Genomic DNA, 26,912 nt, shown 5'->3' with positions numbered 1-26,912 from the left:
CTGACTGGGCACCTTGACCTCTACAGAATTGTCCCTCAGAATCAGAGCCGCCCACCCCCGCCCTTTAAATAGCTAGCGCACTGTAGCCCAGCTGGTCTCCAACCGGCCTCAGTTCCCTTGTCTTAGCCACCTAGGACTGGGTTTCAAGCATGACCAAACAGGAGGACTTTGTTTTCTTCGGTGCTAGAGATGAAACCCAGAGCCTCATACATCAACAAGCAACTGAAAATACGCTGGAAACAGCCCTTCTCTTGCTTCTGGAGTCTCCCAGCCGAGGATCCCACCCAGCTGCTGCACGAGAAAAAGAAGCCACAACCCGATCAAAGTCCCTTCTTTATTAAGGGTTATCAAGCTGTATAGGGTTTCCCACCCTGTCCTGCTGCTGACTGGGACAGCAGAGTCCACCACTTTCGGCGTAGTTTACCTTCCACAGTCGAGCAGAGCTGGGGAAGGGTGTAGGGGAAGGGTAGGCATGTCAAAGCCCTAGGCTAGGGTGAGTCCGGCGCCCTTCATCCTCCTTTAGGGAAGTGAGGGTGGCAGGGCAGAGCTCTCTTGCTGGGATATAGACGACTGAGGTCACAATCCTGCCCTGCCAGTCCCTTGTGCAGGTGGGACAATAAGCAGCAATGGGGCCCAGGAAAGCCTCAAACTCCTAAGCGCCCATCCTAAAAGTTGAAGATTCATCCTGTTCCTGAAATTTTGAAACCTCCCATCTTAGTGTCAAAAGATAAGTGTGAGGGGAGCCGAGAGCTACAGCTCTCATCCCAACAAAAAGCAAAAGCCGACCAGAAGGGGGCAAGCGAACAGAAGAGGAGCAAGCAGCACACACATGCCCGTGATGTGCAGGGAGTAGGAGAGGTGAGCCGGCTGTAGCACTGGGTGAGGACGGGGGTGAGGTAAGGGCCACAGCCTGAGCTGCTCAGGTATTCCAGATGGGGGCTGGGCTGCAGGGGTGGAAGGTCCAGGCCCTGCCTCCCCACTCCACAGTTGGCACAAGTTCTTCTCTTGGCAGCTTCTGTGGTAGGAAGCCCTCTGGAGACTTGCAGGGGTGAATGCAAAGATGGCAGTACTGGGAGTGGGCTGGGGACCAGTTTCTAGCACCACACTCTGAGCCAAGGGAGTCCTGGGGATGAGGCTAGAGTCTTGTGTGCCCCTAGTCTCCAGGCCTCAAGTTCTTCTTGGGCCATGGCCAGCCCAGTGTTGGCACCTCCCTTGGCCAGGCAGGGACACGCAAACACCACACACGTGGGGCCAGGCAACACTCAGAGAAGCCCTCTTATGGCAGACAGATGGTTGGCAGGGCAGCTGTTGCCTCCATCTTGGAGCATGGGGACCTCTTCTGCCTTGACTATACCTGTAGAGAGAAAATGAGTGGTGGTAGGGACAATCTTCAGCTATTTTCTTGTCCCACAGGAGTCAAGAAATAAGGGAAAGAAAAAAGCTGGAAGCCTGGGGGATTAAACCTTGAATTTCAGAAAGTAAAAAAAAAATTTTTTTAAATTTATTTGTGTCTATGGGTGTTTTGTCTGCATGTAAGTCTGTGAATCACATATGTGAAGTGCCTGTGGAGACCTGAGACATCTGATCCCGAGACTGGGGTTACAGATGGTTGCGAGCCACCATGAGGGTTCTGGAAATCAAACCCAGGTCCTCTGAAAGAACACCCAGTGTTCTTAACAACTGAGCCATCTCTCCAGCCCCAAGAAAGTGTCATTTGAAAGTAACTCTAGAAGTTACTGCTGCTGGCTGCTGTTCTTGGCCTCAGAGCCCTACCTTGTGCACTTGAGGGGGCAACTCATCCTCTGAGCCCTCCTCTGGCACGGGCTCTGGATGTCTTGACGCTGGCTGCCCATCTTCTGCCCATCCTCCCAGGGGCAGCCTGGAGAAGTGAGAGGGAGCCCGGGGCACTGTGCCAGGATCTGTAGAGAGAAGCAAGAACACAAAGAACAACGTGAAGGTTCTGGGGACTATTTGGAGGGTTCGTCTCCTTGGACCCCATCCCACTGGTCTTTCTCCTTCTAAAGAACCACCCTTCTTGGAAGCCTCTTTGCTTCCATTCCCCCAGTCGGATACCTGTGATGCCCCCATAGCGCCTCTGGAAGCCCCCATGCAAGGCGGTGGTCTCGGGTGCTCCAGGCCGGGGTGTAGCACAGGGATAGCTGGCAGACCGGGGGATAGGTTGGGGGGCCCGGGCACCCTCTCCCCCCTCTTCAGGGGCACTCTCTCCACTCTCATCACTTTCCCGGCGGTGCCACACGTGCCGCTCGGGCTCAGCCTGGGTCTGCTGCTTGTGGAGCTGGAGAAGGACAGGAGGGGTTCTGAAACAGCAGTACCTACCGCAGCACCTCCCATTCCCACTCACAACCCTCACCTAGAATCTTACATACACAGCATCTAAGATGTTGGCAGTGCACAACAGAGGTGTGATGCTTTATGGAGACCTCTGGAAAAGTGTCTTGAGTAGCTCAGGTTGACCCTGAACTCAATGTGCCATTGAGAATGATCTTGAATTTCTGATCCTCCTGACTTCATCTCCCCTGGGATTTCAGATATTTAGGTAGTGCTGGGGATGAAATTCCTGGCTGTGCACATGCTAGGTAAGTGCTCTATTAAATGAGCTATACCTCCAGCCCTCATTTTACCCACTCTTTGGTTAAGGAACAAGTTAACAAAGTGTCTAAGTGCCAGGTACTGTCTTGGGTACTCGGAACATAGTGAACAAACAGAACTACCAGTCCTTGTGGGGCTTGTACACTAGTGTGGCGATTATGAGAGAAAACTGATCACAAACTATTAAATAAAAGCAACAACTAATCTTAGATAGCACCAGATGCTATGACTATGGAGCAAAAAACAGAACAAGAAAACTCAGGGCAACAGGAACAAGGCCAGCCTGGTCTACATAGTCAAGAGTCAGACGGTTTTAAAAAGTCAATAATAAAAGTAAGGGAGGGAGGGGAGAAGAGAAAGGAAAGGAAGGAAAAGATTAAGGAGGAGGAGTTGGGTCTGGAGAAACAGGTCTGTAATCCCAGCGACTTAGGAGGCTACGGAAGGAAGGTCACAAGTTCAAAACTAGTCTAGGTACTCAGTGAAAATGGCTCTCGGAACAGTAAGGATATAAGCTTGGGGCTTGCCTAGTGTGTTCAGGGCCAAGTCTAGTCCTCAGTACATCATATACAGGAGGCTGCTACTACTGAGAACCATTAGAAAGTCTTGGAGAGAGGAAGAGAGGACTCCAGGAAACAGGAGCGCACTACTGGCTAACGATGCCATCAAGCACATATTTGAAGCTGAAGACTACAGAGCAGTTAAGAGGCAGGAAAGGGCTGACATTGACTGCTGCTCAGCTGGCCACCCACCTGGTGCATATAGAGGGCATGAAGGCTCATCTCGGTGGACGCGTATTCAGACAGCACCAGGCTCTGCAGCTGTCCCTCCCACACACTGCTCCCGGAGCTGGCTGTCCTGGCATCCACCCTGTCCCTCCCAGCACAGAGAGACAGCAATCAATATTTTCAAGATCTACACATGTTTCAGTGGGCTATGCTATGCTTCCCCATCACGACCCAACTCCACTCACCCAGAGCCTGTCATGGTGCTGGGAACCCGGCCTTGGGGGGCCTGTCCAGGTTGCAGAGGGGAGAAGGAGCGGAGGGCAGAAGCAACTTCAGCCCTGTGCCTGGAGCCCTGTAGGTCTCTGGACAGTGGGGGTCCCCGGCAGGATGAGCCAGCTACCACATTTGCAATAAGACTCAGGGGCTATGAACAAAAGGAATGAGCAGAATTCTCAGGGCAGGGTGAGGCCTCTAATGTCCTGAACCTCAGGACCCAGCGGCCCAGACTGAACAGACAGAGGAAACCTTCCACCCTGTCACCCCGGGTTCCATGCTTATTCCCCTCAGTGGAGAGCACTGTGCTCACCATCACCCAGGCCCTAGATACACACCTCGGACTCAGACTGTAAGGACTGAATGGACGTGAAAAGGGCATTCTCAGGGAGCAGACCACCTTGGGCAAGGCTGGCAGCTGCTCCATCTCGCTGAACCTGCTCCTTGAGGAAGCCCAGGAAAGCGGTGCTCTCACGAGGCGGCTGCCAGCCAGGATTGGTGATGGCGAAGTGCATGAGCGACAGCTCGGTCTTCCCGTCCTCAGCCTGCTGGTACACTGAGGCCTCGGTCTGCCCTCCAGACAGCCACTGTGCAGGGGAGACGGCAGTAAGCAGGCCTGAGTGCTTGCAGGGACAGTTCCCATACCATCCCTGCTGGGAAGAGGCCTTGGCCCCGGGAGGATGGTGACCGCAGTGCACGGTCATCAGTCCAGAAACTCCGATGCCCACACACTGGGTCAGTCATTTGTAGTGCACTTTTCTCAAGGGAGCATGGTTGCTGGTTCTAATCAAGGCTGGAATCCAGTCAGTTCCCAGTGACCACTATGTCCCTGGCGCAAGGATGCCCGTAGGCAGGGCTACCTTTTTGTCATTTGCTGGCTCTGAAAGGATAGCTTCTGCAACTTTCCCAAGGTGATTATGTGCCACCATTGTCCCTGACCATCTGCCCGACCTCCCCAGTACCTGAGGATGACCATGCTGGCGAACATCCATCTGAGCGAAGGAACAGGTGTCTCCAACGCCGACAACCTCTACTGTGAAGTTGCGGAAGAAGTCTATAATCTCCAGGGCCCGTGGGCGCAGGCAGAAAATGAGAATGAGGGGCGTGACAATGGGACTCAGCAACTCCTCCAGGATGAACACCTAAAAGGGAAGGGACCGAGGTTACAAGCAAGCCGGAGACAGCCCGGCCCTCATCACCAAGACACCAGTCAGTCTCTAGCAGGCCCTAACTCCAGCTCCACTCACTGCCTTGTACTGGAAGAGCTGGGCAAACTCGTCCCGGGTCTGCGAGCGGTGGGCATTACCCTGCCAGTGGTCAGGCATGTAGTGGATATGAGCGAGGATCACTCGGAGCAGCTGCTCGGGGCAGAATACCATGTGCTGGTCTGGGATGAAGGACCTGACAGGATCAAGTTCATGGTAAGACAGAAGCCCTTCCCAGAATGCTAGCCTGCTTGTTTCCACCCACTGCCCCGGCACACCTGCACACGGTCACCGTGACTCCTAGGAGTGTGACGGTAGTGAGGACATGTTCCACAGCCAACACATCTTCATCATAGATAGTGAGAGCAATGAGCACAGCCAGGATAGAGCCAGCGAAGAAGGCACCGTTCTTGGCCAGCAGAGTCAGCAGCGGTGACAAGAAGCAATTCATGTACTTGGAGGCGGGTTTGTAGCCACGGTTGAGGCGGGATTGCAGCTCATGTTCCAGCTCATTGAAGTGGCGGAGGTAGCAACGGCCATACAGGGACCAGCAACGTGCTCCCAAGGCCCCGGGCTCTCTCTTCAACACCTCGGCATAGCTGAAGAAGGCATAGAGGATCTGCCAGATGAGGATGAGGGGACACAGCAGGAAGTTGGCGATGCCAATCCACAGGATGCGGTTGCTGAGGCGCTGGGCCAGCTCTAGCCGTTGTCCCCCACGTTTGTACTCAGCCTTGAGGCTCCATTCATTGAGAAACAGAGAGCCAGGTCCCCAGAAGAGGATCAGCTCAAAGTTGTACTTGAGACCGCGGGTAAAAAAGACAACCTCTCCAAGGCCAGGCAGGCGGAAGCGCAGAGGCAGAAGGGATTTGTTCACCAGCGCCACCATATAATTCTGGAAGCGAAGGATGCGATGGTAGATGTCCAACTCCGTTAGCTCACGCTTGTGGATGCAGATCTGATGCTCTTTCTGTGTCTGCACAATCCGGGCCTGCACTTCCTGCCACGTGCAATATGGAAGGGCTGACTGCAGGGTAGGGTGGACGAGAAGAGACAGCATAGGAGATGTTACCTGACCTGCTGTTCTAGTTCAGATCTGGAATGCCCTTCAAAGGCCAGAAGTACTAATATCTTAGATGAGATAATGGGGACTTTGGATCCTGCCCCTTCCTGCCTTCCTCTTTACTTCCTGGCTGCCATGAAGTGAACAGGCTTCCTGGCATGTGCTCTTGTCATGTTATACTGCCTCACTTCAGGTACCAAAGAAATGGAACCAACCAAATGCAGCAAAAATCAGTCCTTTGTCTTTATATGCTGACCCTCTCAAATATTTTTTCCCATTAGCAGAACATGACTACCATTCCTACCAGAGTGACAGCTATGGAGACGTGATGCTTAGGAACGCACCTCATCCTTCTTAAGATGTCATAGGTCTTACCATGGGGATACGCAGAGCATGCAGGTAGAAGGAGTGGATCTCCCAGTAGCAGCAAATGTTATAGATGAACTTGATAAGCCGGTGGATCCAGAAGACACCCGCAATGACCAGGATGGTGATGAGTGAGCCGTTTTCCTGAATCCTGGTAATGAGAAAGAAAGGGAGGTAGGGTCCTGTGGCTAGAGTCTTAGTGACATGTTCTGAAGTGTGAGTTGCTGTCTCACACGCCGCTGTTCTTTGCTCATTAGTAGTGTTTCAGGGCCTTCATCTTTACCTGGAACTACAGACTTGGGCAGGCAAAAAGGCATCTGGCAGAGTGACCTTGACGGGCTCAGTAGGGTGAAGACTGTGGTTCACCATCTTGTTGGCAAATAGGATGTCGTAGTCCACACAACTAACCAGGAAGGTGGTGAAGGCAACCACAAAGAGGAACTGCCTGGGAAGTTGAAAAGAAAGGATGCAGGCCAAGAATCAGGGAGGTTCTGGTAAAATAACATAGAGCAAGCAATGAGCCTGGGAACCACTGAAGATGGAAATGAAAGGGGCCAGAGAATTCCTGACGGGCTCTGTCTACTGCTCAATCTCAGAAGACCTTTTAGGCACAAATGGCTATTGGCTCCTGTACTTTACTCTTACGTTCAGGTGCCACAGAAATACCAAGCTTTCCTTCACATCATGATAATCTGCCAACATCAGTGGACTTGATTTTCAGAGGTTTTCTGATTATGGCCTATGGTCTCTAGCCTTTGACGTGTGTGTGTGTGTGTGTGTGTGTGTGTGTGTGTGTGTGGTTTTTCACAACAGGGTTTCTTGGTGTAACAGTCCTAGCTATCCAGAAACATGCTTTGTAGACCAGGCTGACCTTGAACTGAGAGTGCTGGGACTGGAGGTGTGGAGTAACCACCGTGAAGCTAGTGAACTTTCTTATCATTAAGAAAAACAACAAACAAACAAACAAAAGGAACTCCCATCCCACTGGGCGTGGTGGCTTGTGTCTTTGGCAAACTTCTGAGTTCAAGGTCAGCCTAGGGACACAGGGAGTCCCCAACAGTCAGGAATACTTGAAGAAACCCTATCTTAAATACCCCTCCCTCCCTAACTTCTCTGGCAACACTAGACTTTTCCCCACTAAAAGGGCTCTACCCCTGCACCAGAGCTAATGTGTAGTCAGACAGAATGGAGGCTCTTTCCTAAAACCTCCCTACTGAACCACGTATTTCCGCCTACAGTCTTGAGAATGAGTTGTATGTTCTTGTGAAAGACACAGAATCTGGGACGCTCTTCATGCAAGAGGTGAAGCTTTGATACCATGCTGATCCTTAGCTGTAAAGGTTTGCAGAGTTTGGGGCCTAGGATTGAGTTGCTCTGGCAGGTGTGGCCAGGCACGAGCAGGAGGGGAGACTGGGTTAAGCATCTTTTTACCACAGCACCCATCCCTTTGTATACTTACATGAGTTCAAAAATCTCTCCAATGAGCATACACGTGAAGCCATTCTTCTGATGTAGATTATAAACGTGTAAGTGTTAAGAGCAAATAGCCAGTAAGCAGACACTTAAGACCACAAGACTTTGATGTCACCAGGTGCCAAGCTGAAGTCCTGGCTCTGTAACTTTCTGGAGTGTGATTGGTAACCAGTTACTTCTTTAAGCCTTGTCCACAGTGGCAAATTAATAGTGGCCATACTTATATCTCAAAGTATTTAACACAGAAATGACAGTCAAAAGACATTATTATCATTAACCATCCTATTAGAAAAGTTCTTATAAGTTAACAACCGATAAAAGTTCTTCATAAATGAACACAAGTGCAAATAGTTCTCTGTAAATATGAGGCATCGTTATAATTTTTTTTCTTTCATGACAGTGTTTCTGTATAGTCTTGGCTGCCCTGAAACTTGATCTAGAGATCAGGCTGGCCTTGAACTCAGAGATCCACCTGACTCTGCCTTCCAAATTCTGGGATTAAAGGTGTGCACCACCAGGCTGGCCTTGAACTCATAGAAGTCCACCAGCTTCTGCCTTTCCCCTCCCCACCAAGTTCTGGGATTAAAAGGCGTGTGCCGCCTCCGCCCAGCAGTATTACTTCAACAGGGTGGTGGTAGCACATGCCTTCAATTCCAGCATTTGGGAGGCAGGGGCAGGAGGAGTCCAGCCTGGTTTACAGAGCTAGTTCAGGGACAGAGAAACCTTATCATGAAAAACCGAAAACAAAACAAAACAACAAAAAAACAATCGTTATTTCAGAATGAGTTTCATTTCCTTTTCTATAGACGGAACTCATCCCCATTTCCCATCAGGGACCTAGCTCAGAGAAAGGCTAAAAGGTGCCCAAGCTCCAACACAGAGACAGAAAGGATATTCGAGAGAAGAAGAGGTCAAGGTTCTCAATGTGGTGCCAAGGCGCTGTGAAGTCAGGAGTAGAAATGTCAGCCACCTGAAGTAACTGTCCCCCGGCCACCCTGCCCCTTCAGTGTTCCTCCAAGAACTTTCACCCATGCCCCTGCTCTGGCTGTTGCGCCCCTAAACTCACATTTGCTCCCCTCAGCCACATGCACCAACAGGTCCTCTTCCCCTGGGGGTGAATCGCTATAGGAGGCCTCTAGGCGCTGGTATTCAGTGTCAAACTGTGCCATCACCACAGCCCCCTGTCCACCTTGTTAACCTGCCATTGGTGAAGAAGAAAAGAACCTGTATCAGATTCGGGCACTGTGTATTTGCTGTCCTGCCCACCAGGCCAGAAGGAATAAGAATGAATCCTTGGGATTTGTCTTTACCACTAACCCCTTTGACTCAAAGCAGAGCAGGGATAATAACCCCAAAACAGGAAGCTTGGGACTTGACCGGCCCTTAATTCTGGTCATCCATTCTCAGAACCTTTGCTGGGTGGTTACTGTGCCAGAATCTGCCCCTTGGGTGTGGGATGAATGTTTCATCTTCCGACCAATAAGGAGAAAGTTTCCTCCCCTGCCCCTCCTGGAAACCCAGGTCTCTCTAGAAACTAACAGTCTGGAAACATTTTTGTAAACAAATATTTAAGATAAGCACATGGCCCTACCAGCTCCATGGACAGTTTCTTCTCCACGCCAGTCCTGGATGCCCTGGTTGGACAGCTGCTGGAGGAAAAGGTGTCAGGCCTCAAAGGGTGGGGAGTAGGGACACAAAGGAATCTCACCCTCCCACCCACCTGAGCCCCACTAAGAGATGGCAATGGGGAAGAGGCACCTTCTCAGTTGTGACAGACCTCTCCTGGATGTTCTATGTAGGACCATCCGTCTACTTCTAGGATACCCAGGAATAACTAAACGCTCGGACCCTGGGAAGACTGAGTCTACACAGCCCTTTGGGACTCTTTTACCTTTAGTCCACCTCAACTTCAGAAATCAGACATGCTTTTCAGGGTGTAGAAAAGCCCAACGAGAGTCTCCTCTTAAGATTTTTCTGGACAATCCCTTCTGCTTCCCTAGCATCAGAGATCTAGGCAGGCATGGCTTCTGGATGGGAAATTTCCAGTCTATGTCGACTTCAGATCCCAGTTGAATAAGTGGGTTCCCTGGGTGCCTAGAGCCAGGTGGGGTCAAGGATATGGTATACTCCCAGTCTGTGAAGACTCTGGAGACGGTGGATCTTGGTCCGACGTGATCCCAGCGGGAGTCCCTCGGTTAGTGAAGGCGGTGTGCCTCAGGAAAAACACTCACCTGGTCAGTGTAGACCCAGGGCCCATGGATCTCCCCAGGAAGGGCCTGTGCTCAGGGGTGTTTACGGATGGTGGAGGGGTCGAGCCAGATCTACAGCTGATATCCCTGATGGGCTGGGATGCCTCCCCAAACCCAGCCACCTAGACCTGAGCACAGCGCGCCCCAGGGTCGCCCGGCCCCAGGCCGGGGGCTAGGCTCCCAACAGCGGACAACCCGGCGCGCGGCCCCGGCGCACGCGCGCTCCCCTAGCCGCGCGCGCCCTCTATCAAAACATTCTGACTGCGCGCCCCCGGCCCGCCCGCGGCTCCCCTTCCCCCGCTACGCACCGCGAGCTCACTTGGGGCTCTGTGGGCACCCTCCGGCCAGCTTGGGTCTGGATCTGAGGATTCCAGTTACCAGCCTCGCGTGTCACCGCAGGAACTGCGACCCGGGCGATTCCAGAAGCCCGGTCTGTTCTGCTGGGCTCGGCAAGACCGGGAGCGCTAGGCCCTCCGTCTGTCATTTACTGTCACCCGCAGCCAGTCTGACCAATGAACAAAGTGGGTGGAGACAAGGTGGCCAATTATAGGCCCAGGGGGCAGGACGAAAGGTTGGAGGCGGGTCTTGCAGAGCAGAGGGCCAATAGTGTGCTCTACGAGGTGCGGGGTTGGGCTACGGGCGCCTCTGTGTGTCCCCTTCGCCGCTCCGTAGCCACCAGATTGCGGTGTTGCAGAAATCCAGCTTTCGAACGGCTGACGTGCCTTGGGGCTCTGCTCTCGGGTCCTTAGTGGCGGCTTCTGAGGGCGGGGGCCGAGGGACGAGGTTCAATCAGCATCGGAGCTAGTCGATCGTTTGGGTAGCCTCCGACTGGTAACTGCTGGACTCGATTGGGGTCTGGGTGCTCTTCGTTTCACTTCCGTAAGACCCTCACCTGTTTACTGCAGAATTGATTCATGGTAGCAGGTGAGGGCCCAGGGGTTCTCTGCGTGAGGATGGCCAAGCCGGGGCGGCTGGAGACTCGGCAGTAGAATCTTGTCCTGGAGGGCTCTTTCTCCCGTCCGTTTCTGCTCCAGGAGCTGCTTTTGAGTTGTTCTGCTTCAGCCATGTCGCCGGCTCCAGGTGCAGCCCTGGCTTCTGCCTCGGTCTCACTGTTGGACCTCAGCTCGGAAGCTCTACTCGTTCGGGGCTTGAGCCTGGTGAGCCAAGTTCCCGAGGAGGCTCTGGCCCGGGCGTCGCGTATTCCCTGCCCAGGTATCCGGGATGCTTTGGGGCGGACTTATGAAGAACGTCACAGGGTTCCGTGGAGTCTGTCAACTGGGCCGACTTTCACACCGTCATTTTCCAGCTTAGAAATCCACACTGGTTCTTTCCGTTGGACACACCCCTCTTCCCCCCCCCCCCCCCCCCCCATATTTCAACCTTGGGCAGTTTACAGCGCTGGCCCATGAACTGTCGCCAAATAAGTCTCTAGTTTTTATATCTCGTCACGTTAATACCACTGCTTTAAAAAACACAGTTCCTAGGTCTGCTTAAAATTGAAGTGGACTCTAATCAGATCTATTCCCTTGTGTTTATAATAATACAAAGTTACTGATTTTATACGTTAGTCTTTGGTTGTGTTTTCTTGCACTTTTCTTAGGTTGTCTGTCCATTGTAATTGGAACAATAAGATGTAAATTAGTATCCAGGAACTGGTTTTATATAGTTAAAAGTAATTTTAATCTGGGAGTCGTGGCACACACCTGTAATCCCAGCACCTAGAAAACAGGCAGGAAGGAGAAATGGGGGTTCAAGAACAACCTAGACTATAAAGTGAGACCTTGTCAGAAAAAAACAAAACAAGCTGAGCGGTGGGTGCAGGCCTTTAATCCCAGCACTCAGGAGGCAAAGGCAGGTGGATCTCTGTGAGTTCAAAGCCAGCCTGGTCTACAGGGCAAGCTCCAGGGCAAACTCTAAAGCTACACAGAAACCCTGTCTCCAAAACCAAACAACAACAACAAACAAACAAAAACAGAAGAAAAAAATCTTAAGTGCTAGAGAATGTAGCTCAGTAGTAGACCTGAGTTCCATCCCCAGTACTACAGAAGTATTATCTTAGGGCTTACTGGGTAGGGAGCTGAAGTCCAGTTTTCTTTAAGACACCTTGAAGTAAGGTTTTGCTTAGGTATCAAGATGTGGTGAAAGACTCTCCATGGATTTGTATTCCTGGGTGTATGCTTGCTCATCCTCAGAGAGGCCACTATGTACATCCACAAGTTCACTATTGGGAGCAAGGGGGGTGTAATGGGTTGCCCATTATCCGAATCAATGTTTTGGTTTGGTTTTGAGACAGGGTCTTCTTGGATTTTTTTTTTGAGGCAGAGACAGGTGGATCTCTGTGAGTTCAAGGCCAGCCTGGTCTACAAGAGCTAGTTCCAGGACTGGCTCCAAAGCAACACAGAGAAACCCTGCCTCCAAAAACAAACAAACAAACAAACAAACAAAAGATGCGTGAGGTCTTAAAGCCCCAACACCAAAAAGAAAAAGATTAAAAGTATATTTATTATACAAAACACTGTATCATCATTTATTTCATATTTGCCAGATCATAAATTCTTGGAAGGCAAGGCCATGCTATCTTTTTCTCCTGTATTATCTTTTTAATAGGTATTTGGTATAGTTCTAGGTACTGTAGGTTCACTTTCTACTTTCAATTACCCTTTTCTTCTGTTCAGGAGAGAGCACAAGTTCAGGAAGAAAAGTATCCCCAAGTTCTCTGGATATTTCAGAGAAATTATTTTGTTCAGCCTGTGACCAGGTCTTCCAGAACCACCAGGAACAGGTAAAAGGCAAGGGTGTAGGGCTAGCCATTAGCAGCAGATGTGTCCTGATGGGTGGGATGAGGTAGACTCTGCTTTGTCTAATGCACTTGGTGCTACCTGGTTAAACTTCCTAGAGTTCTGTGACTAGCTTTGCTTACTGTACAGCGCCAAGGTAGAATGTCTTTTTACCTTCTCCTCCCTTTTCCTTCACACCAGAGAGAACATTATAAACTCGATTGGCATCGCTTTAACCTAAAGCAACGTCTCAAGAACAAGCCTGCCCTGTCTGCTTTGGACTTTGAAAAGCAAAGTTCGACAGGTAATGCTATCTATGTATGGGAGCAGGAGGTGGGGGTGGAAGAGTTGCCATGGGGTGTGAAGAAAGGTCAAACATGGTGTGACTGTCAGACTTCTGTGTCCTTTATCGGTCTGCAGGAGATCTTTCCAGTATTTCAGGTTCAGAAGACTCAGACTCCTCTAGTGAAGAGGACTTGCCGACACTGGATGAGGGGAGAGCTGAGTTTGAGAAACCTAACCGACCACGAGGATTCTACCCACATCGGGTCCTTTTCAAAAATGCCCAGGGCCAGTTTTTTTACGCTTATCGCTGTGTCCTAGGCCCTCACCAGGCAAGTCACAGTGCAGGCTGTGTGATCGTCTCTGCTCTCATACACTCTGTCGCTGTCTCCTTTAGCCAGTGCATGTCTTATTCCCCCTTCCTCTTGGGGTAGGCCGCCGTACCTGACAGCATCGTCTTTAATTGAAACTGGCCAGAATATTGGAAGGGTCAAATGTAAGGGGATTAAGTCTAAACTGTGATTCTACCATTCCCATCTTCTATCACTACCTCTCCAAATCTCAAACATCCTTCGTTGTGAAATGGGAATGAGGTGAAGGTAGTTGTAATAAAAGAGATAACGCAAGTGTAACACGTGGTTTTTTGTTCTTAATGTATGCATCACATGAAATGTTGCTGTTGCATTTGTCATATAGGTTCCCCCAGAAGAAGCAGAATTGCTGATACAGAACCTGCAAAGTGGAGGTACCAGATACTACGTGGTGCTCATGGCTGCAGCTGGGCATTTTGCTGGTGCAGTTTTTCAAGGGTGAGAGGGTGTTGCCTGGGGTAAGGATGGACCTGTTAACCTGAGAGCTGCTCTCCAGTACTGCGTTTGTGCCGCCTACAGAAGTGAAGTGGTGACACACAAAACCTTTCACCGCTATACTGTGCGGGCCAAGCGGGGCACAGCGCAGGGGCTTCAGGATGCCCAGGGTAGGGCATCACGTTCTGCTGGAGCCAGCTTGAGGCGTTACAATGAAGCCATGCTGTATAAGGTGAGTTAGGTCTCACGAATCTCTGTGATAGTCCTCTGATCTCTCAGTCTTGCTAGTTTTCTGGGTGGACAATAGAATAAGGCTCTCTATGAATATTCTCACGCTTGCTCCCACTCCCTGCATGTGATCAGACGGCCATTGTTTTGTTTGGAGCAGGTGAAGACAGGCTGCTAAGTAGAATTACTTTCTTCAGGATGTTCGTGACCTGCTGGCAGGGCCAACCTGGGCTAATGCACTGAGGGAGGCAGAAGCAATACTGATACGTGCCCCACGCTCTGGCCGGTCCTTGTTCTTTGGAGGCCAGGGGGCACCCTTGCAAAGGAATGACTCCCGACTTTGGGCTATCCCCCTTACTACCCGAAGACCCACTTTTGGAGAGCTTCAGCGTGTGCTCCATAAGCTGACCACCTTGCAGGTGTATGGTGAGTATCCCAGGCCTCATACATAGACCCGTATAGACCAGCGGTTTTCCAGCCTGTGAACTGCAGCCTAGTTGACCTGGGCTGGCTTCTTCACACTTAAGTTTGAGAAAGACTATTTCGTTTCATGGCAGATGAAGACCCTCGAGAAATGGTCAGATTTCATTCACCTGAGCCAGTAAGAGAGGAGAGGAAAAAGGCTACTGATAAAGAGAAAACAAAGGTCCCCAATGATGAAAATAAGGCACTTGGGCAGGATGAAGAATCACTCAAGCAAGGTTTGAGCACCATCTGGCAATTGTCAAATATATCTGCATGTCTGCCTTGGAAATGCATGGCCAATTTTTATAACTGACCCATCTACCAATTGATAGGTGAGCCTTTAAACTGTACCCACACCCATCCACTCATCTCTACCAGCATCTGTTTATAAAATAAGGTATGTTGTTCTGAGACAGTCTCATTTTAGCCCTGGCTGGTCTAGAACTCACTGTGTAGCCCACACTGCCCTGAAATCATGATAGTCTTCCTGTCTCAGCCTCCCAAATGGCTGGGATTATACCCATGAGCCACCACACCAAGTTACTTCCTTATTGAGGCAGGGTCTTTGTTGCCTAGCCCAGGCTGGCCTGGAGCTCTCTATGTAGCCCAGGCTGATCTTGAACTCACTGTCCTTCTGCCTCCAGTTTCCGAATGCTGGCACTACAAGGCATACACTAACACATCCATCAACTGAGACATGCTAGTGACCTTGCCAAACCTTATTACTGCTCATAGATATAGTCCTGGTACTTAGCATGGAGAGAATTTGTTGAGTTTGATTGGGTACTGTGCTTTGGGCTAAGAGTTGCTTTCCTCTACTCTTTTTTTTTCTTTTTTGAGACAGGGCCTCACTACAGAGCTACAGCTCTGGTTGTCCTGGAACTCTCTTTGTAGATCAGGCTAGCCTTGAACTCACAGAGATCCACTTACCTTTGCCTCCCAAGTGCTAGGAGTAAAAGTGTGCACCACCATGGTAGTGCTTTCTTCTACTTTGTCCTAATGGTGTTCACTGGGAAAGTCCAGGGACAGAATAAAAACACTTCATTTCAGGATGATCTGAGTATCTTTTTATAAATGTAAACCCATCTGAGGATGTCCACATCCTTCTACCCTCTCCCTATTCCTTAGATGGATCTATTATCATATTCTTTTCTAGATTCAGAGTCTCAGGAAGAAGATGGTTCCCAAGTAGAGTTGGAGCTAGTAGAATTGACACTGGGGACCCTGGATCTTCGTGAATTTGACGTATTGCCCAAGCGGAGGAGGAGGAAAAAGAAGGAGAGAAATCAAGACCAGCAGTGTGGGACACATGTGACTTCTCTTCAGCAACCTCAAGAAGATGCACCATTGCCACAGCCAGACCAAGTGGTTGCAGCCCCACTGGACAGTTTGGTTGATGAGGCCAAAGCCCCTGGTCAGCCAGAGCTCTGGGATATGCTTCTATCTGCTTGCCGAGCTGGGGAAGTTGAGGTGCTAAAGCAGCAGCTACCTCCTGGGCCTGTAGACTCTGGAGTTCTGTCCCTACTCAGTGCCCCATTGGGCTCTGGTGGCTTTACTCTCCTGCACGCAGCAGCCGCAGCTGGAAGAAGCTCAGTAGTTCGCCTGCTGCTGGAGGCAGGCGCTGACCCCACTGTGCAGTAAGTATCTCCATCCTGAGCCAGTTAGGATTAGAGAGCGTAATGTAGCAGCTCCCGTTGGCACCCGATACTGTTTCCTTGGGTGATGCTAGGAAAAGCAGGAGGCAAGTTGAACTCGGTTTTGGGTTTTTGTCCTTAGGGATGCTAGGGGTCGGCCACCTTATACCGTAGCAGCTGACAAATCAACACGTAATGAATTCCGAAGGTTCATGGAGAAGAATCCTGATGCTTTTGATTACAACAAGGCTCGGGTGAGCTGGAAAAGGAGCTACAGAGTGGGAGGGCTTCAGAGATCCTCACTAGGTCCTTTCTACTTGTAGTTTTGCAATATTTTTGGGAAATCCTCTAGGTGCCAGGGCCACTAACTCATGAAATGGAGGCCCGGCAGGCTACAAAGAAAAAGGAGCAGAAGGCAGCTCGACGGCAGCGGGAGCAACAGCGGCAGAAGCAGAGGGAGCAGGAGGAACAGGAGCAAGAAGAGCAACGGCGATTTGCTGCTCTCAGTGACCGAGAGAAGGTGAGGCCATTGAGTCTTGCACTGCGAGGCTTCCATAAGAGCCTACCTTGACTCCCCGAATTGAGCTGTCATTTCCTGGGCGTGCTGTTCACCTCTGGGACTCTTCTTTAACATATGCTCTGTTTTTCAGAGAGCTCTGGCTGCAGAGCGCCGACTTGCTGCCCAGTTGGGAGCCCCGAGCCCTTCAGTTCCTGACTCTGCAGTTGGCAAAGCTGGGTATGGGGGTCAGGGGATGAGTGAGAGGGTGGGCTTCGTGTAGTAGGAGTCACTTGGGGTAAGGAGGACAAGTGTCTTCATGGTGTTGAATAGGGTCACGGAGGGAATTTGAGATTCCCTGGGCCCTTTACGGGCTGGGGAAAGTTTGTGTGGTACCTGTCCAGTCATTTTTTTTTTTCTTTTGTTCAGACGCTGTTGGAGTTGTGGAGTGTCCCTCCAAGGCCTCATTCCCTTTCACTACCTCGACTTCTCTTTCTGCTCCACACGTTGCCTTCGAGACCATCGCAGTCAGGCAGGGAGGTCTTCTTCCTGATTTCTTATAGCCACCTGGGGCAACTCTAGGCCCTGAGAGGACACATTCAGACCTAGAGTTTTTTTCCTCCTCATGAAGCTCAAGGTTATGTGGAAGATGGGGGTGAAGGACACTCAGGAACAAGGGCAAAGCCAGGGCCACAGAGGTGTGTGGAGCCAGTACTGTCTTTGGAATTTTAATCACAATAAAGTTTGGCAAGAAAACTGTATCTGTACGTACATTCGGTGAGATTGTAGCCTTTGATTCTTTATGGCCACTGTGACCAGTACCAAAGGATCTTGCCCTGTGTCTCAGATTCAAAGGTCATCTTTCTTTCAGTGCCCACTTAACTCCATTGGTTCATATGAACTTTGTGTTTCTGAGAGAAAATAGGTATAGCCCCAGTGCAAAGTGCTATTGAGGATAGGCTTATCCAAAAATTGGATTTTGGGCTCACGCGGCATGTTTTCTAGCTCCAGCAATGTGACTTTGTTGATCGATCTATTAAGCAGCAGATGTCTTGGCACATAGAGGGTCTGCTGTGGACCCCGCTTTGTCCAGTACCGGCCCAAGTTAAACCCATTGATCCATACTTGACCCTGGGAGAAGGGATGGAGTGGAAAAACAAAGGATTAGCTTTCCATGGGGTGGAATTGCCCCTTCCAGACTTCTAATCAGATCAAGAATTTCTAGTCCCAGATTGTTTTTCTTATAATGTGCCCCCCACACTTCAACTACCACCATTAGCAATACCTTGGTCCATCCAGATAGATGCAGAAACGTGTCTCCAAGTTTGCCTAACACCGAAAATGTTGTGGAATAGAAGGCAGGAACAGAAAAAACTTGAGGCTGTGCTCTTTTCACCAGCTGCAGGGGGAACCACCACCTTATAAGCTTATCAATCTTGAGAGGGAACATAATCCACTCAGTGAGGAGTGTCTGCCCAAGAAGTGGTGCTTCTAACAGGCCCTGTGGGGAAACAAATGAGAAGTGATTTCCCGAGTCCACACAAGGGCCTACTCTATCCCCAGCCGAGCTCTGGAATGTAACTGGCCATGTCCACATCCTCAAGCACTGTTCTCTGTCTAAGCCTAAGGATGGAGTTCTTCCATTAGGCCCTGTTCTCCAAGAGGTGGTCAGTACTGGGGAAGAATAGGCAAAACCAGCTTACCTTGAAGTCACTGTGGTTAGACCCAAAACTGAGCCTCCCCATATTCTCTAGCAATATATCCAGCTTGGTGCCCACTTTCCCAGTCAAATATAGTTCCTGTTTCAAGTTCCGTTCCAGAATACCCTTGAATACCTGTGGATAATAGATGGGCTCTAGTAAGGCAAAGGCACAGCATTCAGTTCTTGGCCACTAGTGAACTGAATAGTGAATTACACTAGAACACTTCATTTGGGGGACGATGTACTCATCTTGTTGGTAATCTACCATTCCGGTACTCTGCTTTCTTGAGACAGGGTCTCTATGTAGTCCAGACTGCCCAAACTCACTATACAGCCCATGTGACTTCCCTCCTGCAGCCTGCTGAATGCTGGGAATGCATGTGTGCCCCACTACATCCCTGGGTAAAACCATCCTTAATCACATTCTTCCTCATCCTAGATGCTAACCTGACCTCTGTCCATGTGGGCAAACAGGTGAGAAAGGGCTAGAAATGGGGAAACTGTAAAGCTATAGGGTTTGGGGGAAGGGAAGGAACTGAGATAATAAGTTGGTTGGGACTTAGGTTCTTACCCCATCCACCATCACATAGGCACGGTCATGAACTCCATTATTTGGCACCCAGAATGGTGTTGGTTCAAAAACAGTGAAAGTCAGATAGGTCCGGTAGAGCATAAAGCCATGGTCCTAGATACAGAGAATGGGCACCTTAGATGAACTGGTGATAAGGACGGACACTGAGGAAGATTGGTAGCTAGAGGAACTTTTGGCTGTAGCTATTCAAAGAGTCTGCCATTCCCATCAGATGTGAGTTTATGCCTTACCTGCTTGACAGCCTCAAATGTCAACGGCAAAACTGAACGGATGGGGCCATGGGGACAGAGAAAGTCTAGGAAAGACAGCAAATTCCCATCCTGTGAGGAAAAAGGGGCAACCAAACTGCTAAGTGTCTGAATTGAGGGCTGCTCAGAATAAGTGATTCAGAAAACAATGGTATATGATCAGGAAAGAGGAGGAGAAACTTACCGGGTTCATAGTCAGAGGTCCAAGTTTCATCTTGGGGCTGGGGGGAGGTAAAGGTCCCAAAGGAATTTCCTGGAACTGAGCCCAAATTCTCTCAGTAGTCATAGGAAAACCAAAATAATCCAAGGCCCTAAAAGAAGGTTCTTGACCTGGAACCCAGGGACGGGCTGCAGGGAGCCATGAAGACCCTATAATTTTTCACATGCGTATAATTCCCCCAGATGATCCTATATGAGTGGTAAATGCTTCATGGATTGCTAGGAGGGCCCTGTTACCCAGACAGACACCACCAGTTTGTAAGGTTCCTTAACAATATGGACATTCTCCCTTCTCCCCAGTTAATAAAAGGGCACCTTGCTGATGACATTTCGAAGTGCAAAAAACTTAGGTGTGAGATCCCCTGCTTCAGATATGGGTGCATCATAGTCGTAGCTGGTAGTAATTGGAAGGAAGCGTCCCTTCTCATCGGCACCTGGGTTAAAGTAATTTAATTAATTCAACATCTTAGGCGATAAGTTCTAAGCCAAGAGCTTTGTGCAGAAAGCCTTGTGACTAGAGGGAAAGCGGTAGTAACACACAGCTTCTAGACACCCTAATCTGTCCAGCCTGAGATTTCAGCTCCTTGTTCCCTCCCTGCTTCCACCACAGGGACGGTTCTCACCATTCCAGTATCCAAAGTTAGTACCTCCATGGAACATGTACCTAAAGTGGGGATAGGTGGGAGAAAGGACGAAGTCGGACACATGAAATCTTAACTCAAAACCCCAACTCCCAGGAACATCATTGTGTCCCCAGTTACATGTTCACACTGGCTCCCAACTGGAGGATCTTTTCCAGTCCTTGGGCTATGTCCAGGCTGGAGCGGGTGGAGTGGTTCTGGCCCCAGTAATCCAGCCAGCCTGTATAGTACTCAGAGTTCACCTAGAGGGAGAAGTGAAAGGGGCCATGTGAGGTGGGAACAGAACTGGTCCCATTCCAGGCAGGTCATTTTTCTGATCCCCTTCCTTATGGCCCCTCACCAATGGCCCATGGGGTTCATAATTCCGAAGCAAGGAAAATATTTTGGTAATGTTGTCAGCTGCAAAAAGAAACAAGGGTAAAAAACAAATATCACAGAGGTGCCCAGACACCACTCCCAACCTTTGTCTAGGAGACCTGGGCCAAAATCTATAGTGGTATAGAGTCCCGGGAGGGAACCACATTTGAGTCCTTGAGGCCCATCTGTGGTGAAGAGCAAGATCTTGTCTCCTAGTAATGCCCGGAAGAGGCCAGCCAAGTGTCTCATATACTTGAAGTCGCAGGCCCTGTAGCTACCATATTCATTCTCCACCTGCCAAAAAGCAAAGAGAGTGTCCCGGCTGTGAGGTAATGAAGGTTAAGGATACCATGTACCCACTTCTCTTGCCCAGTCCACTTCCCATTCATACCTGAATGCTAATGATGTTGCCCCCATTGTGGTAGAGAAATGGATATATCTTGGGTAGCAAGATGTTGAACCAGGAGTCCACAGCAGCAAGGAAAGCTAAAGGAAGGAGCAATGTGCTCTACTCATTAGGGACCACTGGATGCTCCCAGCCCCTCCCCCAGCATCCTTGACAGTCTCCAGAGTGCTAGGTGCTACACTCCTGGCTGTAGCTTCCCTTTCCCTGGCTCACAAATGAACCTAGAGAGCAGTGACCCTTTTAAAATTCTATTGTCTTAGCCGGGCAGTGGTGGTGCACGCCTTTAATCCCAGCACTCGGGAGGCAGAGGCAGGCGGATCTCTGTGAGTTCGAGACCAGCCTGGTCTACAAGTTCCAGGATAGGCTTCAAAGCTACAGAGAAACCCTGTCTCGAAAAACCAAAAAAAAAAAATTCTATTGTCTTTATTTATTATTTTATGTGTATGAATGTTTTGCCTGCATGTTGTGTCTTTGTACCATGTGCTTGGTGACTGCAGAGGAGGCCAGACGAGGGCACTGGCTCCCCTGGAACTGTAGTTACAGATGGTCACAAGCCACCACATGGGGGCTGGAAGTCAAATCTGGCTTCTCTAGAAGTCAGGGCTCTGATGGACCTAGACTCAGGAGCAATGACTCTCAGTGGAGACTCTAGGAGTACAGGAAACTAGAGTGTTTCCGAAGACTCCACGTAAGAAAACAGGCTAAACACATAAATAATCAGCTTACACCAAAGAGTGCTGTGAAATTTCACAGAAAAGTAGCGTTTGGCTTGTATGGACTCTTATCTAATGAACAGTCTCTGTGATTTCATGTCTTAAATTCTCAACTCCTATTTACTACTTTTATGTTTCCCCTTCAAACACCTTCATGCATCTTATTTCCTCTTTCTGACATTTCTGTCCTATCCCCCTTTCTCTAGCTGATGTTAATTTATGCCTCAATTCTTTATGCTCATATTTTTAAATTTGCATTTATTTATTTATATGTGTATGTATATGCTATTATGATATGACAGCTGAGGGGTGTTTAGACCAGCAGATAGCAATAGTTAACCAGAAGTGGTTAAATTCAGTGTTGTTGAGAGTAACACTGACATGAATGAGTGTGAGTGTGTGTGTGTGTGAGTGTGTGTGTGTGTGAGTGTGTGTGTGTGAGTGTGTGAGTGTGTGTGTGTGAGTGTGTGTGTGAGTGTGTGTGTATATGTGTGTGTGTGAGTGTGTGTGTGTGTGAGTGTGAGTGTGTGTGTGAGTGTGTGTGTGAGTGTGTGTGTGAGTGTGTGTGTGTGTGTGAGTGTGAGTGTGTGTGTGTGTGTGTGTGTGTGTGTGTGTGTGTGTGTGTGTGTGTGTGTGTATAAATGCATGTGGTGTGGTGGCACACGAATGAAAGTTAACCTTCAGGAGTCAACTTTCTCCTACCATTTGGGTCCCAAATATCAAACTCTGGTCATTAGACTTGGTGACAGGCATCTTTACTTATGCCTTAATCTTTTTCTTTTTTAATAGACAGGGTCTTCCTATGTAGCCCTGACTGTCTTGGAACTCACTATATAAATCAGACTGGCCTTGAACTCACAGAGATCCGCCTGCCTCTGCCTCCCAAGCTCTAGGATTAATGGTGTTTTAAGACACCACCTGTCTTAAAAGAAGTTTGTAATGATATTTAGTGTGTGTGTGTGTGTGTGTGTGTGTGTGTGTACTCAAGCCATGGCATGCTTGTTGAAGTCAAAGGATAACTTGCAGAAGTTGGATCTCTCCTTTACCACATGCACCCAAGGGAATCAAACTCAGGCCGGCAGCATTGGCAGCGAGTACCTTTACTTGTTGACCCAGCCCATAAACATTATTTTTTAATTCTTTTTTGTTTGAAAAAAAGTCTTATAAGCTAGCCGTGACTGGCCTAGAATTTTCTATGTGGACCAGGGTGGCCTTGAACTCATAGATACATGCGTGCCTTTGTCACCCAAGTGCTGGGATTAAAGACATGTGCCACCACGCCTATTTTTTAAAAATCTTAAACTAATTCTTTTCTCTTTTTTGTTCATATGGCGTTGTATCTGTATGTACACCTACAGGCCAGAAGAGGGCACTGGAACTCATTATAAAGATGGCTGTGAGCCACTATGTGGTTGCTGGGAAATGAACTCAGGACCTCTGGAAGAGCTGTCAAAGCTCTTAGCTGCTGAGCAATCTCTCCCTAATTATTTTTCTTTTTATGTTTCACATAAAGGAGGTCCATCCAAGCACATATAAAACCACATTTATTCGTTCAACAAATATTTATGGGTGCTTACTACGCTTCAAGCACTGTTCTGGGTATATAGAAGGGAAGGAAACAGAAAAAAAAAAAAGCCTCTGTCTTGTGAATTCTCTTTCTACGAGTGGAGGTAGATAAACACCTGAGAGAAACTACAAGACAGGAAAGGAAGCATAGGATAGTTCAGTATGGGATGCTTAAAATTTAGGTGGCAGGAAGTATCACCGAAGGTGATTTCTGCAGAGGTGCTGCGGGAACACCACATGCAAAGGTCCTAGAACCTGAGGCTGGCAAGCATTGAGGGCAGTGTGGCTGGGCAAGTGAGCAAGGCAGTGCAGCAGATACCAGGAAGACAAGCCTAGGGCCTAGTGGATTGTTTCAAGGAGTATGTAGTTCCTATTCTGAATGAAAGGAGAGCTTATTAGGGAGGTTTAGGTGGAAATATGGTATGATCCAAGATGTATGACTGGCCCATTTTCATAGAAGCTCACTGGCTGCTGTACTAAGAACAGACTATACAGGAGGGAAAGCAAACCAGGAAGGGCAATGAGGGTGCAGCTGAGATGCCAGTGAGGGGAGGTTTGGGCCAGAAGAAGTGACTGGCAATCATGAAGTTCAATGCTATTGAGAGTTACACTGACAAGATTTCCTGATGGCCTGAATGCAGGGCGACACGAAAGAGTGTGAATGCAGGAGAGGTGTGCAGGGTTGCACTACAGGGTTTAGAGTGCTCGGGTAGGGTGCAGCACCACTCGCTGAGGCGGGAAGATTCCAGAAACTTAGTTTCAGTTACATCACTACACCTTTTGTTTGTCTAGATAGAGAAGCAACATAAGGATTTAGTATGTATACAGAAAGTCTTAGGAGGAAGCTGCATATTTGAGAGTGATTAGATACTTCATGGGTTAATTCTGTCACATAAATGGATAAGATTACCAAACTTAGAACAAAATTAGAAAAGATACATATCCACATACTGCATCCAGGACAGTCCAGCACTTAGAGGAAGGGGAAATGGAGACAGATTGAGACTATAGAGGATGGTCTTGAACTCGTGATTCTCCTGTCTCTACCTTGTAGATGGGCTTGCAGGTGTGCATTGCGTGCATGCTAGGCATCTCACCTCATTCTAAGTTTACTGTGCACAGGGACTAGTCTCTCAGTTCCCACTCTCTAGCATTGTGCTAGACGAGAAGCAAGGAATAAATGTGTGACCACCAGTGAGGGAGGCTTGTTCAGGCACTCCAATCCTTTGTCTGAACTCACCTGGGTCTGAGGTTCTCAGATGAATATCAGGTTTTCGAAGCAACCAAGATGGGAGACCTCCCTTGAGAAAAACATGAAGGCAACACATAAGCACAAAGGGGTTTTGTTTCTCTGTAGCACAGGCTAGCCTCAAGAACAACAGTCTTCCTGTCTCAGCTTCCTAAGTGCTGGGATTACAGGATACGCTACCCCTTGAGCTACAGATAGCTTTGTTTTCTTTGGGGGGGCATTGGGGAAGGTAAGAAGAGAGAGAGCTGGGTATAGTGCTGGAAATGGCCCCTAGAATATGAGCAGAAAGGAGTATTTGAAGCCCCACAGTTACTTCACCTTTAGTTCCGCCCTTCTCCAGCTAACTCACCATCTCCCACTCAGCACAGATGTAAGGTCCTGGTCTCAGAATGACCAACAGGTTCGCTTTAGCTGCCTCATTCAAAAAGGCAACGAGGTCCCGGCTGCCGTTAAAGTTATAGACCCCAGGCTCTGGCTCATGGTAGTTCCAGGGCACGTAACTGAGAAAGGAAGACGTTAACAGGACCCAGAGGGAACTAGGGGACTCAGGATTTGCAGAGAAAGAAATGGCAAGGAGGAGGTTCTGGGAAGCCCTTTCCCACCCTTGCCTGAGAAGTCCTGGAGCTCAAACCCTTTTCAAACCCAGTCTGTTTTCCTGGGGACCCATTTCTAAGAAAGAGTGACCGCCAAGCGCTCAGAGCACTTCTTACAACTGTACAGCATTGAGGCCGCTCAAACGCATCTTGAGAAGCCGGTCGGCCCAAAGTACCCGCGGTACGCGAAAGTAATGCAGGCTGCCAGAAACATAGCGGAACGGGACCCCGTCCAGGAGGAATCTGTCATGTTGCCGATCCACTACAAAGGAGCGAGCCTCTGTCTGCAAGAGAGAAAGCCTGGCTCAGCAGAGGTCTGGAGCGAGGGTCAGTGTCTACCAAGTGCTTAAGAGATTGAACTGGCCCTGTTGGTGGTTAACCATCTCTCTTCTGCCGGTTCTGTTTCCCTCCCCCCCCTCCCCCCCTCGACACCCAGACAGGCAGTTGGACCTCTCAGTTTACCTGGGATAGTAGCAGCAATAGCAGTATCACAAGCCGCAGCGGCAGGGAAGGCAGGTCAGGCGGCATCTTCGCAGCCACAGCCCTTAAAGGGTTCTTCTGCTCTGGGAGGGCTGCCCCACCCGTCACGTGGCGGATTCCTGGGAGGGAACCTCAGCAAACAAAGGGGCGGAGACCACCTCAAGTTTTCAGGCCGTTAACCCGGACTTTGCCTTTTGCCTGCAGCCACCCACCACCGGCTAGTTTTTAAAATCCTCTACATTTTGCTACTCAAAGTGCTGTTCGCTAGTTGGCTTCATCACATCACTTGGAAGCTTGTTAGGAATGCAGAATCCCGGGTCTTACCCCAGACTTTCTACACTGAACTCTGTAGGGTGTCTCGTATCTTCATGATTAGCAAAGAATCTGGCACATATCAGGTTAAATTTATATGAGTGGCCATATGAATGAGAACTAAGGGCTAAAACAGGTTAAGAGAGTGAAAAACGTAGAAAATCTTCATGGTGATCACGACTATGAAAAGGGATAACTGGGTTGCAAGGAGTCTGTTTGGTCACTTTTTTTTTTTTTGGAGATGCACCCCTTTCCAATATCTATATCTATATATATCTATATCTATATCTATCTATCTATCTATCTATCTATCTATCTATCTATCTATCTATCTGCCTGTCTAGGCAAGAGATGTAAAACAAACTGCATAGTGCAAAGACTTGGAAATCCAAATGTCCATTTTTCCTGCCTTCACAACTGTAGATGTAAGAATCCGGGTAGAAAATACGACGATTTCTGTTTATTGACACATATTGAAGGCTATGTGTCATATAATATACGAAAGACATTTCATTTAATCTTGAAAAAAGTCAGGAAATAATTATCATTCTCATCTTACACACGAGGAAAATGAATTGAATTAGTTCAACAGAACTGGGATTGGAACTAGTCAGTTTTGCCTCATAATTCACAACCCTTACTTAGCCCTAGGTACTTCTGTCTTACAGCGGGGAAGAGTGAGAATCTGAGAGGCGAAATGACTTCCTGGAGGTCACACTAATGTGTGACCATTAGGACCAGACTTAGAAACTGGCCCTCTGGTTCAAAGGAGCACTCCGACACTAGCTAAGGCAATGGAACACAGGCCAGAGGTCTGAAAGTGCTACGGATCAGACCTCCAGGCATCTAAGGGCCAGCACCAATCCCTCCCTGGACCCTTCTCCAAGCTAGACTGTAGTAGGCTACTTTCTGACTCCAACGCGCGGGAGGTATGAGGCCTCCTACCTCCGACATTGGGAGACGGAAGTCCTAGGGGCCTCAGGTAGAGCCCGGCTTTGCTCCCCTTTGGTACAAGTCCCTGCGTCTTGACCCTTACTGAAGGCCAAGTGGGAACCCTCGGGGAGATACAGAAACCATTCCACGCCCCCAGGTCTAGCCGGGCCCCCGCCTCTCACTTCCGGGTCCCCACATCCTCTTGCTACCGCTACCTCTTATTGCTAGGATACGGCGGGCCGTTACTTC

At 49.2% G+C, this 26,912-nt stretch overlaps 3 protein-coding genes across 11 annotated transcripts; 1 reads left to right on the top strand and 2 right to left on the bottom strand.

The window, feature by feature from the left end:
* Window positions 1–320: 320 nt before the first annotated feature.
* Window positions 321–10,464, bottom strand: Atg9a (autophagy related 9A). 4 transcript variants are annotated; one of them, XM_038340185.2, is made up of 16 exons: window positions 10,273–10,464; window positions 9,307–9,364; window positions 8,782–8,913; window positions 8,611–8,654; window positions 7,702–7,766; window positions 6,526–6,687; window positions 6,252–6,393; window positions 5,092–5,840; window positions 4,856–5,009; window positions 4,571–4,750; window positions 3,947–4,195; window positions 3,581–3,759; window positions 3,360–3,477; window positions 2,074–2,296; window positions 1,774–1,919; window positions 321–1,354 (listed from the first exon to the last, which is right to left on the bottom strand). In XM_038340185.2, the coding sequence occupies exons 3-16, from the start codon at window positions 8,882–8,884 to the stop codon at window positions 1,349–1,351; spliced, it is 2,520 nt and encodes an 839-aa protein (XP_038196113.1). In that variant the 5' UTR covers window positions 8,885–8,913; window positions 9,307–9,364; window positions 10,273–10,464; the 3' UTR covers window positions 321–1,348. The 4 variants fall into 4 exon arrangements, with proteins under 4 accessions (XP_038196113.1, XP_038196112.1, XP_038196114.1 ...); XM_038340184.2 differs by having other exon boundaries at window positions 9,307–9,361; XM_038340186.2 differs by lacking the exon at window positions 9,307–9,364.
* A 166-nt stretch (window positions 10,465–10,630) lies between these two features.
* Ankzf1 (ankyrin repeat and zinc finger peptidyl tRNA hydrolase 1) lies at window positions 10,631–17,423 on the top strand. 3 transcript variants are annotated; one of them, XM_038340340.1, is made up of 14 exons: window positions 10,631–10,888; window positions 10,999–11,176; window positions 12,640–12,746; window positions 12,943–13,045; window positions 13,162–13,355; window positions 13,720–13,832; window positions 13,914–14,061; window positions 14,255–14,483; window positions 14,615–14,758; window positions 15,679–16,159; window positions 16,299–16,410; window positions 16,548–16,676; window positions 16,807–16,892; window positions 17,082–17,423. In XM_038340340.1, exons 2-14 carry the CDS (start codon window positions 11,029–11,031, stop codon window positions 17,203–17,205), a joined length of 2,118 nt encoding a protein of 705 aa, XP_038196268.1. In that variant the 5' UTR covers window positions 10,631–10,888; window positions 10,999–11,028; the 3' UTR covers window positions 17,206–17,423. The 3 variants fall into 3 exon arrangements, with proteins under 3 accessions (XP_038196268.1, XP_038196267.1, XP_038196269.1); XM_038340339.1 differs by having other exon boundaries at window positions 16,509–16,676; XM_038340341.1 differs by lacking the exon at window positions 14,615–14,758 and having other exon boundaries at window positions 16,509–16,676.
* Glb1l (galactosidase beta 1 like) lies at window positions 15,822–26,909 on the bottom strand. Of its 4 annotated transcripts, none has more exons than XM_038340343.2 (17): window positions 26,879–26,909; window positions 25,401–25,549; window positions 25,056–25,222; window positions 24,695–24,845; window positions 24,337–24,397; window positions 20,803–20,897; window positions 20,531–20,705; window positions 20,395–20,453; window positions 20,175–20,296; window positions 20,037–20,077; window positions 19,729–19,847; window positions 19,379–19,453; window positions 19,177–19,266; window positions 18,926–19,039; window positions 18,356–18,487; window positions 17,938–18,153; window positions 15,822–17,783 (listed from the first exon to the last, which is right to left on the bottom strand). In XM_038340343.2, exons 2-17 carry the CDS (start codon window positions 25,464–25,466, stop codon window positions 17,520–17,522), a joined length of 1,947 nt encoding a protein of 648 aa, XP_038196271.1. In that variant the 5' UTR covers window positions 25,467–25,549; window positions 26,879–26,909; the 3' UTR covers window positions 15,822–17,519. The 4 variants fall into 4 exon arrangements, with proteins under 4 accessions (XP_038196271.1, XP_038196272.1, XP_038196273.1 ...); XM_038340344.2 differs by having other exon boundaries at window positions 25,401–25,537; XM_038340345.2 differs by lacking the exon at window positions 26,879–26,909 and adding an exon at window positions 26,676–26,870.
* Window positions 26,910–26,912: the final 3 nt, after the last annotated feature.

The sequence above is a fragment of the Arvicola amphibius genome, chromosome 8 (genome assembly GCF_903992535.2).
Source record: "Arvicola amphibius chromosome 8, mArvAmp1.2, whole genome shotgun sequence".
Classification (NCBI taxonomy): domain Eukaryota; kingdom Metazoa; phylum Chordata; class Mammalia; order Rodentia; family Cricetidae; genus Arvicola; species Arvicola amphibius.
Note: the sequence above shows the minus strand (reverse complement) of the source record. Positions and strands in the feature narration are given on the sequence as shown.

Bases quoted from the DNA above. Each gene is read 5' to 3' on its own strand.
- Atg9a (XM_038340185.2), bottom strand. From the start codon at position 8,884: ATGGCACAGTTTGACACTGAATACCAGCGCCTAGAGGCCTCCTATAGC. The intron at 4,751-4,855 runs GTGAGTGGAGCT...CTTCCCTTTTAG, and splicing joins AGCTCTTCCAGTACAAGGCA to GTGTTCATCCTGGAGGAGTT. The intron at 2,297-3,359 runs GTGGGTGGCCAG...GTCCTTCTCCAG, and splicing joins ATGCCCTCTATATGCACCAG to CTCCACAAGCAGCAGACCCA.
- Ankzf1 (XM_038340339.1), top strand. From the start codon at position 11,029: ATGTCGCCGGCTCCAGGTGCAGCCCTGGCTTCTGCCTCGGTCTCACTG. The intron at 14,062-14,254 runs GTGAGTTAGGTC...TACTTTCTTCAG, and splicing joins ATGAAGCCATGCTGTATAAG to GATGTTCGTGACCTGCTGGC. The intron at 14,759-15,678 runs GTTTGAGCACCA...ATTCTTTTCTAG, and splicing joins TGAAGAATCACTCAAGCAAG to ATTCAGAGTCTCAGGAAGAA.
- Glb1l (XM_038340343.2), bottom strand. From the start codon at position 25,466: ATGCCGCCTGACCTGCCTTCCCTGCCGCTGCGGCTTGTGATACTGCTA. The intron at 24,398-24,694 runs GTGAGTTAGCTG...GTTTTTCTCAAG, and splicing joins TCTGTGCTGAGTGGGAGATG to GGAGGTCTCCCATCTTGGTT. The intron at 20,297-20,394 runs GTGAGGGGCCAT...TTCTCCCTCTAG, and splicing joins ATGAACCCCATGGGCCATTG to GTGAACTCTGAGTACTATAC.